General features: G+C 39.7%; 1 protein-coding gene across 1 annotated transcript in view; it reads right to left on the bottom strand.

Annotated features, from left to right (window-relative positions):
• The window catches only part of ANO6 (anoctamin 6), a 187,865-nt gene that overhangs the window by 40,574 nt on the left and 130,403 nt on the right, over positions 1–16,888 (bottom strand). The window contains exons 7-9 of the mRNA XM_053556715.1: positions 15,578–15,693; positions 8,880–9,014; positions 2,002–2,107 (exon numbers count right to left, since the gene is read on the bottom strand). Coding sequence (XP_053412690.1) covers positions 2,002–2,107; positions 8,880–9,014; positions 15,578–15,693 — 357 coding nt within the window. The remainder of the gene's footprint in view (positions 1–2,001; positions 2,108–8,879; positions 9,015–15,577; positions 15,694–16,888) is intronic.

Raw genomic sequence — 16,888 nt, forward strand, 5'->3', positions numbered from 1 at the left:
GTCAAGTGCTTAAGGAAAGGTTGGTGGAGCAGAAGATAGGAGAGACGACATGGGGTTGGGCAGTGCCAGGGAGAGAACGTCTTAAGGAAAATGAAATCTCCGCTTGTACTTTTGTGCAGTACAATTTGCTTTTGGTATGCTCATTGGCATTTGACCTAAATCCAAAGCCCTGGGAAGTGTGCTAAGAAGTGACCTTTAATCTATGAGCCAACATCACCGGAAGGCGGCTTCCCTCTTACCGGCTTCAAGTCTTTTACTTGGTGTGATCTACAACAGATATCCACAGTGTGGAATCTGTTGGCTTGGGAAAGGAGGCAATGGAATCTATCTTAATTCATGAATTAAGTGTGAACATCCATGTGTTGAACACACCTTGCAATCGGCTTAACTAAGTGGTGGAACTCGTAGCTCTGTGACTTTTCAGACATAGAGCTGGATTTGAGAGTGAAGGCCCTTGGTGCCACTGCCAGCCTCTGAGGGTGATGGTGATGGCCAGGAATGGAGATTCGCGGTAAATTTCTGGCTTTGCCAGTTACTATATTAGATGGGCGACCTTGATATGATTATTTAATCTCTCAGAGCTACAGTATTTTGAGCTATAAAATGGAGATAATGCCTGTTCTGCCTTTCTCAGAGTTGTATGTATCAAAATGGTAATTACAGGGTGGCTCCTGTGGCTTAGTGACTAGGACACTGGCTTCATATACTGAGGGTGGCGGGTTCGAACCCAGCCCCGGCCAAACTGCAACAAAAAATAGCCGGGTGTTGTGGCGGGTGCCTGCAGTCCCAGCTACTCGGGAGGCTGAGGCAAGAGAATCTCCTAATCCAAGAGTTGGAGGTTGCTGTGAGCTGTAACGCCAAAGCTCCCTACCGAGGGTGACAAAGTGACACTCTGTCTCTAAAAACAAACAAAGAAAAAAACCAAAATGGTAATTACAAAAACTTTGCAAAGTATAAAATATAAAGTGGCATCACTGTAACAGCAATACTTTCAGCTAAAATCGGATTTACAACCGGCAGATCAGAATGTGGGAGGGCCATATAACGACTCCTAAACTGAGAATCACAATAAAAGGGAAGAGTACGTCTGATCGCCAGGAGAATGCTCTGAAGGGAGCCTATCATCTTTCCTGCTCATTAGGGTTTCTGGCAGCTTTAAGTAAACTCCCTTCCTTTTCAATGCTTATTCCAAACCTGGATTTTAAGAAGTCATAGAGCTGAAGACCATATGTTTGTATCAGGAGAGCCAGATGTGGTGGGAATGTTTTGAGACAAAATACCTTTTATCACTTACGTGCAGAATCTCTCTTATGCATATTTATATAGTCTAAATCTGACCAGCAGGGCCTTTAAAAATCCAAACACTTTCAGCACACTTAGAAAGAGGAAAGACACGCGTACAAATTCCAGGTTTCCAGGTTGAATTAAGGAAAACGCTTATACAGGTTGAGCATCTGTAACCCTCAAATTTGAAATCTGAAATGCTCCCAAATTATCCCAAAGTGTTTGAGCATCAACATTATGTTTAAAGGAAATGTTTGTGGGAGCATTTCAGACTTGAACTTCTGGATTAGGAATGCACTACTGCTATGCAGAACCATTATATGTTTAGAAGTCTAAAACACTCTGGTCCCAAGCATTTCAGACGAGAAATACTCAACCTGTAACAGTAAATCTATTAAGAAGTATTTATAAGTTAAAAAAGTATTTATAAGTTAAACTTGAGATTTCTGCTTTAATTACTTGAAAAAAAGTTTCAAGCCTACCATTTTCTCACTGACCCACCATGAGATTTTAAATGTGGCTTTTAATCTCAATTCATCATACATTCATTCATTCATCATACATTCAGCCACCATCTAGAAAGTTCAGACGTTTAGTTGAAAGATAACCTGTCCGAATTTCTCAGAGGAAATAAGATACAATTTCTATGTCAGACCTTAATTATTAGAAGAAAAAACTTTTTATTATGTGTAACTATTTGGAATAACAAAAAATTACCTTTGAGGACTCGCAAGTAATATTGAGTTTCCAGAATGGACACAGTCTATCACATTGAGGACACATTATAATCTTGCCGCCAATATCAGGATTACAAACTTCTTTGCTAAAGGAAAAATAAAACTTAATTTAAAAAAGTTATAATTTAAAGCAATGCGATAAAATCTGTTATCTATGCATGTTAGGAAAAAAACTAAACTATATTCTTACAATACGAGGAATGTAAGTGAACTTCATTAACTCAAGAAAGGCTTGCTACATAAAATCTTAAAAAGTCATTCTTAATGATAAATTGTTGAAAATATTTCCCTTAGACTTGGGAGGCTGAAGCAAGAGAATCGCTTGAGCCCAAGAGTTTGAGGTTGCTGTGAGCACAGGACTCTACCAAAGGCGACACAGTGTGACTCTGTCTCAAAAACAAAAACATTTCCATAAGGAATGAGACAAAGGGTCCTGCAAGCACCACTTCTTTTTAGTTGGAGGTCCCAGCCCACATAGTAAGTCAAGAAAAATAAAGCCATGTACTAAGAAGAAAGAAAACTGTTATTTCTGGCAGATTATGTGATTGTCTGTATAGATGATTCAATAGAACCTAAAGATAAATTATTAGAATGAATGAGTTTGGTAAAGTTTGCTGAACACAAAATCAATATATAAAACATACACAGGAACACAAAAAGGAATTATGTTACCAAATACTTGTAACAATTTGGAAATAATTTTAAATTTAAATTTTAAATTTACTATTTAAATAGTATAAATACTATTTCCAATAGCTTAAAAATAACATTTCTAGGAATATATCTAATTTGGGATATGTTAAGATTTATATGGAGAAAATTACAGAATTTTTCTGAAAGGCAGTAAATAAGATCTACATTATCATGCTCATAATTTGGAAAAACCAATATTTAGAGATGTCAGTTCTCTCCCATTTGAGTTATAAATTTAATGGAAGAACAAAGACTCAGAACAGTCAACACACTTCTGAAGGACAAGGTTATGGAATAGGTTAAGAAAAACTGACTAACATAACAAAATAAAGAGATCAGAAACAGACCTCTGACTATACAAAAATAGACTTAATGACAGAGCTGGCCAAGCAAATTAGTAGGGTGAGAATTCCAATAAATGAGGCTGATAAAATAGGCTATCTGCCCATGTGAAAAAACATGAAATTGAACCCCTAACCATGCAATACACAAATCAATGCCAGGTGGCAAATGACAATACCAACTTACCGGAAGACGAACTATCTAGATAACCTCAGAGCAAGAAGACATTTCATGAAGATGAACCTAAAAAGCTTAAACCCAAAAGAAAAATGCTGACACAATCAAGATGTTTTAAGAGTGGGAATGGCATTAGAAGGCAACATTAAAGAACTGTCTAGCTCCCTGGAAAAGCTCCGCGCTCAGGATTTGTCATTTTTTAACCTCACACTCTAGAGCGTACACTATGCAAAAAAGCCCTATCACCAAAGCATCTGTTGAAAGTAACTGGCAGGAATGATTTAACATGGTAGCTGCCTAAGGCAGTGATACCAGTAGAGGTTAACAAGAGGTTAACTACAGACTTAAAAAAAAAAAATTAAGAAATGAGACATCCGTGGAGGTTTTAAAAAGCCCCAACACATTCCTGAGATTGTAGAAGGCCTTGTGTAAGACCTGAGGAAACCTTCATGCCTCACCTTTCAATGACTTTGAGGCTTTTTTTTTTTGCAGTTTTTGGCCAGGGCTGGGTTTGAACCCGCCACTTCCGGCATATGGGGCCAGCGCCTTACCCCTTTGAGCCACGGGCACCGCCCTGACCTTGAGGTTTTGTATAAGCAAGAAGAACAGGCTAAGAAGGAGCTGAGAACTGGCTGCTGGGGTGTTAAATACGCTCCTCAACACACACTCACACAGAGCCCCTGGCAAAGGCAGAGAAAAGAAATGAACTCATTAGCTAATTCAATCATCAGCTAACAACCAAAATGACTCAACACAGACTTGAGTGGCCGGGCCACACATGACGAAAAATACAGACTCTACAGAATTAGTTCAGGAAAGTCAGTGAACAGAGAGGGGACAACAACAAACACAGGCAACAGGAAACCCCGAAGGGGGACGGAATTGATTTCCAGACCAGCGAAATTATGATAAATATTTAAAATGCTCATTTATCAACATACGATCGCCAGACACAACAAGAAATAGACAAGTGAGGCCCTCATATGGGGGAAAGAAGCAATCAATAAAAACTTTTCCTGAGACACCAGAAATTTCACTTACTAGATAAAGGCTTTAAATAAACAATTATACATATTCTGTGAACTAAAGGAAACTATACCCAAGGAATGAAAGGACAGTATATGAAAAATGTCTCACAATCTAAAGAGTGTCAATAAAGAGACAGAAATTATTAAAAAGAACCAATTAGAAATTCTAGAGAAGCAAAGTACAATCACTGAAATGGACAAAAACCATACACAGGGTATAAAGTCAGTACATCGATTAATCCAACACCCTCTCATAATAAAAATACTCAATAACTAGGAATAGAAGAAAACGTTCCCTGCCTGATGAACAGCATTAATGAAAACCTCGTCATATTTACTGGTGAAAGACTAAATGCTTTCCCTTATAAGAGCAGCATAGTACTAGAGCAGTGGTTCTCAACCTCTGTAATGCTGCAATGTATTTTCATTGTTAAAAAGGGGTCGCAACCCACAGATTGAGAACCGCTGTACTAGAAGTTCTATCCAGGACAATTCCGCAAGAAAAATAAATAAAAGGCCTCCAGACTGGGGGGCGGGGGGGGGGGGGAAGGTAAAACTATAAGTAAAACTATTTCTATTCACAGACAGCATGACATTGTACATATAAATCTTAAGGACTCTACCGAAAAACAATTAGAGCAAATAAGCCAGTTCAGCCAGGTTCCAGTACAGAAAAATCAATATACAAAAAGCAATTACATTTCTATACACTAGCAATAAATAATTCAAAAATTAAGGAAACAGTATCATTCACAATAGCATTAAAAAGAATAAAATACTTAGAATAAAAATACAAGACTTCTACACTAAAAACTACAAAATATTGATAGAAATTAAAGAAGACCTAACTAAATGGAAAGACAACTCATGTTCTTGGATTAGAATTAATACTGTTAGGATGGCAACACTCCCCAAACAGATCTTTGGAGTTGACACAATTCCTATCAAAATCCCTGCTAGATTTTTTTATAGAAATAAACTAAAATTGATATGGAAATGCAAAGGACCCAGAATAGCTAAAACAATCAAAAAAGAACAAGTTTCCGGTTTCTAAACATACTACAAAGCTACAGTGATCAATATAATGTGCTACTAGCATAAAGTTAACAGACATGCAAATAAATGGAAAAGAACTGAGTGTCTGTAAACAAACTCTTACATTTATGGCCAACAGATTTTCAATAGGGTACTACCACAATTCACAATAAAAGAACAGCCTTTTCAAAATGGTGCTGGTACACAGTATATACTCACACATGGGAAACGGCATCATTGGGCCCCTGCCTCATACTATTTACAAAAGTTAACTCAAAATAAACCATAGACCCCAAATCATAAAACCCTTAGAAGATAAACACTGAAGACATCTTCATGACATTGGATCATGAATTATATTTTTAGATATGACACCAAAGCACAAAAAGAAAATAAGTAAATTGAGTATCATCAAAATTAAAAATTATTTTCTTTCCAAAGTTATCATTAAGAAAGGGATGAAAACAATCCAAAAAAGGGAGGAAATATTTTCAACACATCTGCTATGCTTTGAATGTGCCTCCACCAAAATGCAGGTATTGCCAGTGTGAAAGTATTAAGAGGTGGAGCCTTTCAAAGGTAATTAGGTCATGAGAGTTCTTTGCTTATGCACAGAATTAGGTGCCCTTATAAAAAGGGGTTGAAAGAGGGAGTTTGCCCCTCTTGACCTTCTGCCATGTAAAGACACATCTTGAACACATGTCCAGTCTCCATATATGTGAAGAATAAATTTCTGCTTTTTACAATTTACCTTGTCTGTGGTATTCTGTCATAGCACAAACTAAGACAATATCTAATAAGGGACTTCTATCACAAATATATAAAGAACACTTAATAGCAATAAAGAGACAACATAAGAAGCAAAGGATCTGGACAGATTCTTCGCCAAAGAAGGTATACGAATGACAAATAAACACATAAAAAGATGTTCAATATTATTAGGCATTAGGGAAATAAAAATCAAAACTGCAATGACATACCACCTCACACCAACTAGAATGGTTGATATTTAAAAAAAAAAAAAGGAAGTGTCAAGGACGTATTGAAATCCTCATACATTTTTGGTGGGCATGCAAAATGGTGCAGCCAGTTTAGAAAATACTTTGGCGGTTCCTCAAAATGTTAAACTTACAGTTACCATATATCCCAGTAATTCCAGTCTTTGTTAAGAGTCCTGAAACCATCTTTGCCCACAAAACCCATCAATGAATGTTCATAGCAGAATTATTCACAATGGTCATCCTAAATGTCTGTCAACTGATGAATGGATGAACACTGTGGAGTATACACATGGCCATCAACGGAACAGAAGAATTGATAACATGCTACAGCAAGGATGAGCCTTGAAAACAACGTGCTAAGTGAAAGAAGACAGGCATAAAAGGCTTCATACTGTGTATTTCCACTTTTATGAAATGTACAGAATAGGCAAATCCATAAAAAATAGATTAGTGGTTGCCAGGAGATAAGAGAAAGAAAGGTTAGAAAATGACCACGAATGGGCATTGTTTCTTTTAGGGGCAATGGAAGTGTTCTAGAATTAGGAGGCAGTGCTGGCTAAATTGTACACTTTAAAGGGATGCATGCTATTGTACATAAATCATATTTCAATAAAGCTGTTATTTAAAATGTCTGTTTAAAATACTTTAAACAGACATTTTATAGAAAAAATACCTATCATATCTTCCACTTATGTATACCCAATTTTCAAAAACACACAAAACTAAATATACTTTGTTGGGCTACAAATATATGTAATTAAAAATACACTATATATAAAGAAATGATAAACACAGAATTCAGTACTGTTGTTATTTCACAATGGAGGAGATGCAATCAGGCAAAGTACTGTTACTTGAAAGGTAACAGTAATGTTCTTTCTTTTTTTTTTTTTGTAGTGACAGAGTCTCACTTTATGGCCCTCGGTAGAGTGCCATGGCATCACACAGCTCACAGCAACCTCCAACTCCTGGGCTTAAGCGATTCTCTTGCCTCAGCCTCCCGAGTAGCTGGGACTACAGGCGCCTGCCACAACGCCCAGCTATTTTTTGGTTGCAGTTCAGCCGAGGCCGGGTTTGAACCCACCACCCTCGGTATATGGGGCCGGCGCCTTACCGACTGAGTCACAGGTACCCAACAGTAATGTTCTTATTCTTAAATTGGGTGATGGATCATTAAACACTTACACCTTAAACACATTTTCTATTCTTAAGAATCTATTTAATATGTAATAAAACTAACTGAAAATATTTAAAATTTATATAGTCTAAACATTTTAAAGATATTTAATGATTAAATAATTGAAGCCAAACGGTTTTAAGCACAGGGGGTGTACCTCCAAGACCTTCCTTCAGCTTTCTGTACATTAATCTGTGTGAAATGGTAGGAAATATGTGGTGACTGGATTTCATAAAATGAGTTATAATGAGAACCACAGGAGTTTCAAAAATACAGCTTCTGCACCGTGAAACTGTTGTTTCTGAGATGATTCTTTTTTTTTGGATGAACAATATATAAAACTGTGGAGAAGCCAGACTCAAATCAAGGGGAGAGGCACCAACATTCAGCCTTTGGCCAAAACTTTTCTGTCAGTGAAGAGGAGAGAATACTTCAAAAACCATCTGCAGCTTTCTAGCTAAGAAGCCATAATGGGCACAAAATGCTCAGAGTCCTCGGTTAAATGCATAAAATGGGTAATTATGTCCTTATATCAGGGCTGCCACATAAGCGCCCTACCTTGGGAGCAGGCTAATATGCTTGGGGTTTGAAAAATTTGGTCATCAGCTCAGTGCCAGTGCCCAGAAATTTTGATCGGGCTGTCACACCTGGAAAGGGGCCAGATGATCAAGAGAAAATGCCTGGTTCAGAGCTGCATCCCTTCTGGAGGTTGAGACCACCAAAAGCAGAGGAATAATAACACAATTCAGACCGTGATGGTGAAATTCAGAGTGCTCTGGCACCCACGCACGTCCCTTTAGACAGTGCAGCTGGTGTTTGAATTTCAACATCAAGCACAAAGTAATTCTGTTATTTTTTTCCCTTAACATTGTCAGACTAATTTTTTAAAAGTAAAAACCAAACCATTGTCTACTTGAATTTTTAAGCATGCATTTCTTTATAAGTATAAAGAAATCATTTCTAAAAGCAAAAAAAAAAAAAAAGAGAGAGAGAGAGAAGGAAAAAAAAATCTACCAGTTTTACCAGTTTTCTCTTTAAAACCCTGAAGAAATCAGAGCTGCTCTTGGCCCACATCGGCAGGGCTGAGTGAACATTCCTCTGGGGGCCAAAAGTTCAAGGACAATCCTCCCTCCGGTCCTCCTTTCTTTTTCAAACAAAACATTGTCTTAAAATATTGGAGCGTTTCCTAAGGGTAATATTCCTGTCAGAGACTGGGTTGGATTATCTAAGAAAAAAATTTTTCCATTTCACTTAGTTATTATGCTCAGAACAAAAGGGATATATCACCCAAAGCAACGCGTGTTCTGTGATGAGTCTTCTTTTACTAAAACGGTTTACAACCATGAAAATAATTTTATGTCTAATCAACTTTTCACCATGGCAACAAGAAATAAGCAGAGGTTACCTCCATGTACAGTTGTCCTGATTCAGATATCCGTAGAGAAAGCACGCTACGCCCACGATGGCTGCCAGCAGAAGCATCTGGGTATAGTAGCCCAGCCACGCGAAGTAGATCCCGATCTTCTCCCCGTAATACTTTCTGAAGACAGAAATTATTTTTAAAAGATATAAATAGTCACTCTGCACTTTCAGCCTACTATTAATTTCTGATTTTAAATAAAGGAGGCTTCCGGCTGAAATCTCTTGACTCAATTCACCCTTAGACTTATCCATGTTCACAGCAGACCTTGAATTCTAAGAAGAAACAAAAAATATATTACACATTGTAGAAGTACTGATCACCATTACCGGCTTGCCTGTTGAAGCAGAGTGTACTTAAACAGAGTAAGGGACGGGAAATTCTGAAAACGGGGCAAATAGAGAGTATCACCATTGCTCTTTACAGAGATAGCAAGCACTGTTTCACACATTCGATAAAAGATTGGTCTTAATATGCATAAAACAAATGAACAATCTGCCCAAAGTGACTTACTGGGGAATCTTTGGAAAAAACACAACACAAAATATACCTTTAACCCTTGAACAACATGGGTTTGAACTGCACGGTCTGTTTTATACATGGACTATTTTCTGTAAAAGTTACACCCAGTGTACCTTTCTCCCCTGCCTCCCTGCAACCTCCTCCCCAACCCACGAGACGGCATGACCAACTCCTCCTCGTCCTCCAGCTGTTCCACGTGAAGACAACGAGAATGGAGCCCTTTGCGATGATCCACTTCCACTTGTAATAGCGCATGTAGTGGGATCTCCATAGTTGACCACCTTCCTCCATTGACCACCTCTTTAAGTTGACCTTCACAGACTGGACATGCACCACATATTCCTATCAGCACAGTAAGACTGTGGTCCTTTGTGTGTTGTTATGTCCCTTGGGTGGTCAACTTACTAGAGCTTCTACTATATTTTCTCTTTCTTATTGTTTTCTTAGTAACATTTTCTTTTCTCTAGCTTACGTCTCTGTAAGAATACAGCATCTAATACACGTAACTTAACAAAATGTGTGTTAACAACTATTGTTGGCAGGACATCTAGTCAATGGTAGGCTAATTAGTAGTTAAATTTTTCAGGAGTTACACATGAGTTTTCAAAATCCTTGTGTCGTTCAAGTTGGGTCAACCATAATAATAAAAAAAAAGTAATGATGATAGTAATCTGTGGTGGAATGTCTCTCTGACCACAGTTTTGCAAAACTCATTATGAGAATGCAAGACGGATTGTAATGGAGGGGTCCACGGCTCTCTACCCATTCTCTCTAGCACTTCTATTTTTTTCTAGTTTAAAAACCTGATTAATGGTTTGCTTTGGAATGATATGGAAGAGGCCAGTAGGTAAGGTTAAAAGAGGGCAGGCGCAGCAGGAAGTACAGCAGAGTTGCTCCTAAAAGGGAGGCAAAACAGTGAGGCAGAAAGGAAAGGCTGAGGGATGAGGAGGGAGCAGGGAAGGAACTGTCAATGACTGCTGTTGTGGATATTTTCCCAGACTGGTTTCCGCCCCAGTCTTCATCTGTGAAACCTGCAGAAGATATGCTCAATCGTGAGACTTATACATGCATGACCTTAGCTGGGCCTAAATTCCTTGGGCTTAGCCTAGTGGGGACTCAGCCCTCAGCACAACCTGGGGTCCTGGGAAACTTCCGACAGCAACAGCCCTGGGCCAGACCAGCTCCGTAGATCACAGGCCTGGGCAGAGGCCACATCCACAGGGAAAAGGAAGGACAGAGACGGGAGGGGAGAGGGAAAAAGTGTGCTCATTTTCTCATGACTGGGGCTTCGTTATCTGGCTTACTGAAGGCAGGCAAATGGCAGACTCAGGATAGAGCTTGAGAGAAAAAAATCTTGGCGATCGGTTTGAGACGTCTTGGCCTTTTTTCTGTTATGCTTTGTGGAATATGTTCTTCTCAGTCATTCATTCTGGAAATGCCATATTTAAAATTGGAAAGAATCTTAGCAGTTGCCTAGTCCAACCTCCCAATAGTAAAAATATCCTGCTGCACTTGAGAGAGCTGGTCAGGTAGTCTCTGCCTGGATATTTATAGCGACACGGAGTTCCCTGCTTCCTCAGGCATCCTCGTTAGAATGCAGGCAAGGCCAGAAAAAAATTTCAAGCCTTAAATGGAAACCTGTCACCTAGTTCTTGCTGAAAGGATGGGAGTAACGAGGATATGTTCAAACATGGTATTGCTGGTCATTGGTGCTCTCTGTCAAAACTATCCCAACTCTTAACATTTCAAACATGGATTTTTTTTTTTAAAAAGTCGGCTTTCATTTCTTATCAAAGTTGTAAGTATACAGTTGTTAAACAGTCAAATAATTCTAGAAGGCTGGTTATAGAAGAGAGCAGTTCCCAAATTCCTCCCTTATTTCCTGCTGCCCAGCTTCCAACTCTTGCAGCTGATTCTTTGAATATTTACACTCCCTTATCTCTAAATAGTTTGCGTGAAGTGCTGCTCATTGATTTTTCAGTTTTCTATTGACTTTCTACTCTGGAAGATGAGGAGTAAAATCTCCCTTTCGACTCCCTGCCTCACCTGTACGTCCACATCTCTATTCCTATCCTCTTGACAGTTACATTATAATTTTTGGTTAGATCAATACACTTGCTTTACATTATTGTGACAGCTGATTCAAGTCATCTGCCATGATTACTTTTTCCTTCCTGACTGATATTTTGTTTTCCCTGGAGTTAATAATTGTCTCTATGGTTCACTGCTTCGTTTTCTGCGTATGTATCAGCAATTCAATCCTGGACTCTCCCCTGACATCTAACTTTCTCAATATTCTCAAACCACAAGACAGTCTATCAATTTCACTCCTCAAATAAATCCCTTTGGACTTCCTCCAATCTGATCGATGACTCTCCAGCTCTGCCACACAGCTGTCACCTGGGATCTCTCTGCTTTTCTCCAACCTCTCCTCCTTTTTCTTTTGCTTTTTTGAGACAGAGTCTCACTTGGTCACCCCAGGTAGTCCAATGGTGTCCATAGCTCACAGCAACCTCAAACTCTTGGGCTCAAGCGATTCTCTTGCCTCAGCCTCTTGAGTAGCTGGGATTAACAGGCCATAATGTCGGCCAGATTTTTCTATTTTAGTTGCAACAGGGTCTCGCTCTTGCTCAGGCTGGTCTTGAACTCATGAGCTCATGCAATCTGCCCTCCTTAGCCTCCCAGAGTGCTAGGATTACAGGCGTGAGCTGTGTGCCATGAGCCACTGCCCCGGCCTCCCCTTCTCTCTTGTGTTGGGATTCACTGCTGGCTAAATCTCACCTCTGCCTCCTTCGTGGTGGAGCACCCCATTACCTTGCATGTCTAAACTGTGACAACTCCTCACACTGGACGCTCTGGCCTTATACTGAATTGTAAGTTGAAAAGTCACTTCCCTCAGAGAGCGGAAATGATGGTTCTCTTCTGGTCTGCAGTATTGTTGAGAAGTACGATGCTATTCTGAGTCTCCATCCTTTGTGTGATTTTCTTTCCATTTGGCTTCTGGGAGGTTCAAAGGATCTTTCCTTTGTCTCCAGTGTTCTGAGATGTCATATTACAGTGACACGGTGGCTACTCTTTTCAAGGCTGGGCACTCAGCGGGCTCTTTCCCGCTAGAGACTCAGGCCACTCCGTTCTTCAGATACTTCTCTGGAAGTTCTCTAATTCCTTCCCTCCATTTTCTCTGTTCTGACTTCTGATGCCTCTATTATTTACACATCCTAGGCTAATCTTCTAATTTTTATTATTTTCTGCCTTTTAGCTTCTTTCTCTTTATATTTTTTGCTCTGTGCTTTGCATAATTTCTTCAACTTCATTTTCTAAGACTTTGTAGTAGAGTTTTTCTGGTTTATCACATTATCAATTTCTAAGAGCTAGATTTTATTCTCTCCATGATACTTCTTAATAGATTCCTGCCTTGTCTTAGAGATACCATATCCTTTTTTATTGCTCTGAGGATAAAAATGGGAGTTGGGGGAGAAACATTTCTTTTTTTTCCCTGGTCAAAGTTTGTTTCCTTCTGGCTGCTGTCTCCTATTTGGTTTGGTTTGGTTTGGTTTTGGGCAAAGAGCTCATTTTCCCTTTTGATAATCCCTGGGAACCACAAATGAAGGCTTAATAGCCGGATATTCAAGGGGTTACTAGTGGAAGCAAAAAAGGGCAGGAAATGTGGACCAGGGACAGGGGGTAGTTAAATGTATTTCCCTTTGCAAAATACATTTAAAATAGTGGGGAAATTTTTTTCTCTACCAAAGGCAGAAAAAACGCATAAGGAATGATTAAGAACTCATCAAATCCATCACCCTGCCGTCAGATGCTGTGGGTTTAATATAAAAGGAAATTAAATAAAATGAAAATGTCACAACAATGTCAACCTCAAATACTTACATATGCACAAACATCCTCTTTTAAAATCTTATTCTGTAGGGTAGGCAGAGTTAATGAAAATGCCTCTTCACGACTATAACCCAGAGAATACAAATAAAGACAGAGGGAATAAAGAGTATGACCAAATGAAATAAAATCCTTTATGAAAAAATGAGTCTAAGCACTGATCATTAATGGCTGTTATCATCACAATAAAGGGAAACAACAACTTTCTGACAGCAGCTCCCTGCATAGCCAGTGTTCTTACACAAAAATCAAACTTCAATCAGATCAAGCTTCTAGGGGAGGATCACATTCCTTAGGCAACATATAATAAAAGTATTACTTAGCTAAGGCAAATATAACTCTTCTCTCACTGCAGGAGAGAATAAAGTCTGCAAAATAGAGAATGCAAGGAATTCTTGCAACAATTACAAGGAAAACAAGAAACAGTGAGACAGACTGGAAGAAATTTGAGAGATTGCACGAATTGTAACATCAGACCTTGTTTGAATCCTGATTTGAACCAAAAAACAACTAAGTGGTTTTTTTTTTTTGACTATCAATCAGGGAAATCTGAGCACTGATTATTTGATGACATTAAGGAAATGTTGCGTTTTAAAAAATGTATTCTGGTCATATTTAGAGGGGACCTTGTCACTTTAGAAATAGACGCTGGTAAAATGGGATTTGGGATTTGCTTCAAAATCATGAGAGGTGGGGAGGGAAAAGGAAAGAATAAAATGAAACAGGACTGGCTATAAGTTTATAATTTTAGGAGTTGGGTAACAGATGAATGTGGGCTTGCTATACTATTCTCTCTACTATTATACACGCCTGACATTTTCCATAATAAATGTAAAATGAAACTAACTATTCGTAAGTTTTAAAACTCTCGCTTTTGAGAGTTCTGAGGTCAGTTCTGAAGGCCGGCACCTGCATGAGGCTTTCAGACACCACAGAAAGAATAGTAGCCCGGCTCCAGGCAGACTTGGGCCATCACCTGACTCTGCTTTTCTCCTCACCTTCCGAATCTAATCCATAACCAAGTCCCGCCAACTCTACTCCAAAAGTACATTCCAAATCTGCTCACGCAATCTCTGGCCTGGCCCATTAATCATCACAAAAAGGAGAGAATAGCCTCCTATCTTGTCTTCCTGTGCCCCCTATAAAACACTCTCCGACAAAAGAAAATGACTTAAGTGCCTAAAATATTACAACTGCTTCTCCCATCCAAGTACTAACCAGGCCCGACCCTGCTTAGCTTCCGAGATCAGATGAGATCGGGCGCATTCAGGGAGGTATGGCCGTAGACTTACAACTGCTTCTCAGTGCTCTTAAAGCCTAACCAACTTTCTGCGCCCCAGGTGTAACTTCTCTTTCTCCTTAGCACTGGTCTGTGGCTCAAACTTACCAGGTGTCTTTGTGCCTCAGGGCCATTGCACAGGCCACCCCTATTCCTGGAATGACATCTTCCAAGTCCTCACACTATCAGATCCCTTCCAGTCTGAGCTCAAACATCACCTACTCAGAGAGAACTTTCACAACTCACTTCTCCACTCTGCCTTCCATCGTATCACTTTATGTTCTTCATTTCAATCAGAAATTTTGTGTTTGTGTTTAGTAACATATTTTTGTTCGATTGTTCTCAGCCTCTCTCTTGCAAGTAGCCAGTGCCCCCAGCATTGCCCAAACAATACGAGCTTCTGGAGGACAGCCATCATTGGCACCATGAGAAGGCAAACCCTGAGCTAGTCTTATTAGAAACAGTGAAAAGGCATCTAAAAGCAGAAACAGGAAAAAGGTGAAATTGTGTATGTCTTACCACACAAAGTGACCGACACCTAATGTTTGCTTCTGTACAATAAACAACTTGCTGGATTTTTGTTCCTACTTCCTGGGAGGTAACCTCTAAATGCTGGGAATCTCCTGAGAGACAGGAGTGCCTTTTTATTCCCAGTGGACCCCCTAGGACTCCACCTGACAGAAAACAGTAAGTGAGAAGGTCTAATAGGTATTTTTTAAAGAGCTAATATTTTTCTGGTGACTTGTGGTGGACACCTCGCCAGTCTGTGTTGAGGACATGACTCAAGGGGGACTGGCCATGCCAGGAAAAGCTCCCCTGGGATTAGAGATCTGGAGCTTTGAGCCACATGTGCAGTGATAACTCTGAACAATGAAGCTCAGTGCCCTGCCTGGGCATCCTGAGTGGCAACAGTCTTTGAAGACTGTCACACTTAGACGCCATGATGGTGACCCCCCATGCTTCCACTGGAGTCCTCTTTACAACAACTTACCTAATAAGATCCAAGGGCTGCTTTTTGTATATGCTCCGAGGATGAGCCCATTCCCTGTACAGAAGGTGCCGTTCATTGGGGCAGCTGGGATCTTCTGACCGATGGCGGAATTTGCACTGGGAAGCAGAAGGAAAAAAAGTGAGCATGACGGTCCTGTTTTCATAAGTCTGCTTATTAAATGTGCTACTAATACCTGATAGTCATTTGTGAATTAGGGGCCCATGCTTGCTGGATGGGATGGAAGTAACATCTTATTTTAGTCATTCTCAGCCAGGTTGTTACTATCTCCCTTGGGGGGGGTCACTTGTGAATGTGAGTGGGGATGAATGCTTGGATATTAGAATCCTGGGAAGCACTGCAGGTACCTGGTAGGAGCCCCAGAAAGGCTTCATATCCTATAACTGGGGAAGTCCTGAACAATGAAAACTTAGGATACCCAAGTGCCAAAATCACCACCGGGGAAGAACACCTCATAGCCCACCCCTCTTCCCGCACACCAGGGAAACCAGGGCCCTTGCTGGTTAGCAAAATGGCCCATTCGGAAACCCAGCCTTCTTTGCCCCTAGCTGGCAGTTCTTCTGTGACAACATGCAGAAAATAAACAAAAAAGCAGCTTCAAATCATGTTACGCACTTAGCTTATTCAAGAAATAAAATCTCCTGCTTCTGTTGAAATTCAATTGCCCTGTTTCCTTTCAATTTTCCTTCTTCCTGCACTAGAACCAGATTAACACCCAGTGACACCTTAGCATGGGCCCTGACCTCCACTCACGTCCCTTTCAAACACCATACAGGATCAATCTTTAGCCTGGATCTGGGACTACTGCAATTAGAAGAGGCTTTAGTAGAAAAGACCTGGGCATGGACAAATGTCAATTGACTACTATAAATATTCATGACTGTTATCTACAAGTATCCCCAAAGTTCATGTCACACTATAATTGCAAATTTTTCTGGGGCACAAACAAAAAACTCATAGACTGTCAGGCTAGAGCTTAGTATCTGCTTCTCCACCTGGCTCCCTATTCCTTGCATTTAGATGTGCACCAAGTAGCTGTCTGGTGTCCCAGTTTTATTATCCAACAAAGTACATTTCGATACTGTCTTCACCCACAAATAAATATACTACTCAAGCAATTATCAATCTCAGTCTCTGCTTTCCTTGCTTTTAGAGAATCAGATAAATTGACAGTGAATGCACTAAAGTAACAATGCAAGAAAATGTAGTATTTATTTTTATGACAGAATTTATTTAAATAGCTTTAGAGATATTGTCCCTGCATTTATGGAATCATTAAGGGTCTAAGGCAGT

The sequence above is a fragment of the Nycticebus coucang genome, chromosome 12, assembly GCF_027406575.1.
Source record: "Nycticebus coucang isolate mNycCou1 chromosome 12, mNycCou1.pri, whole genome shotgun sequence".
NCBI classification, from domain to species: Eukaryota; Metazoa; Chordata; class Mammalia; order Primates; family Lorisidae; genus Nycticebus; species Nycticebus coucang.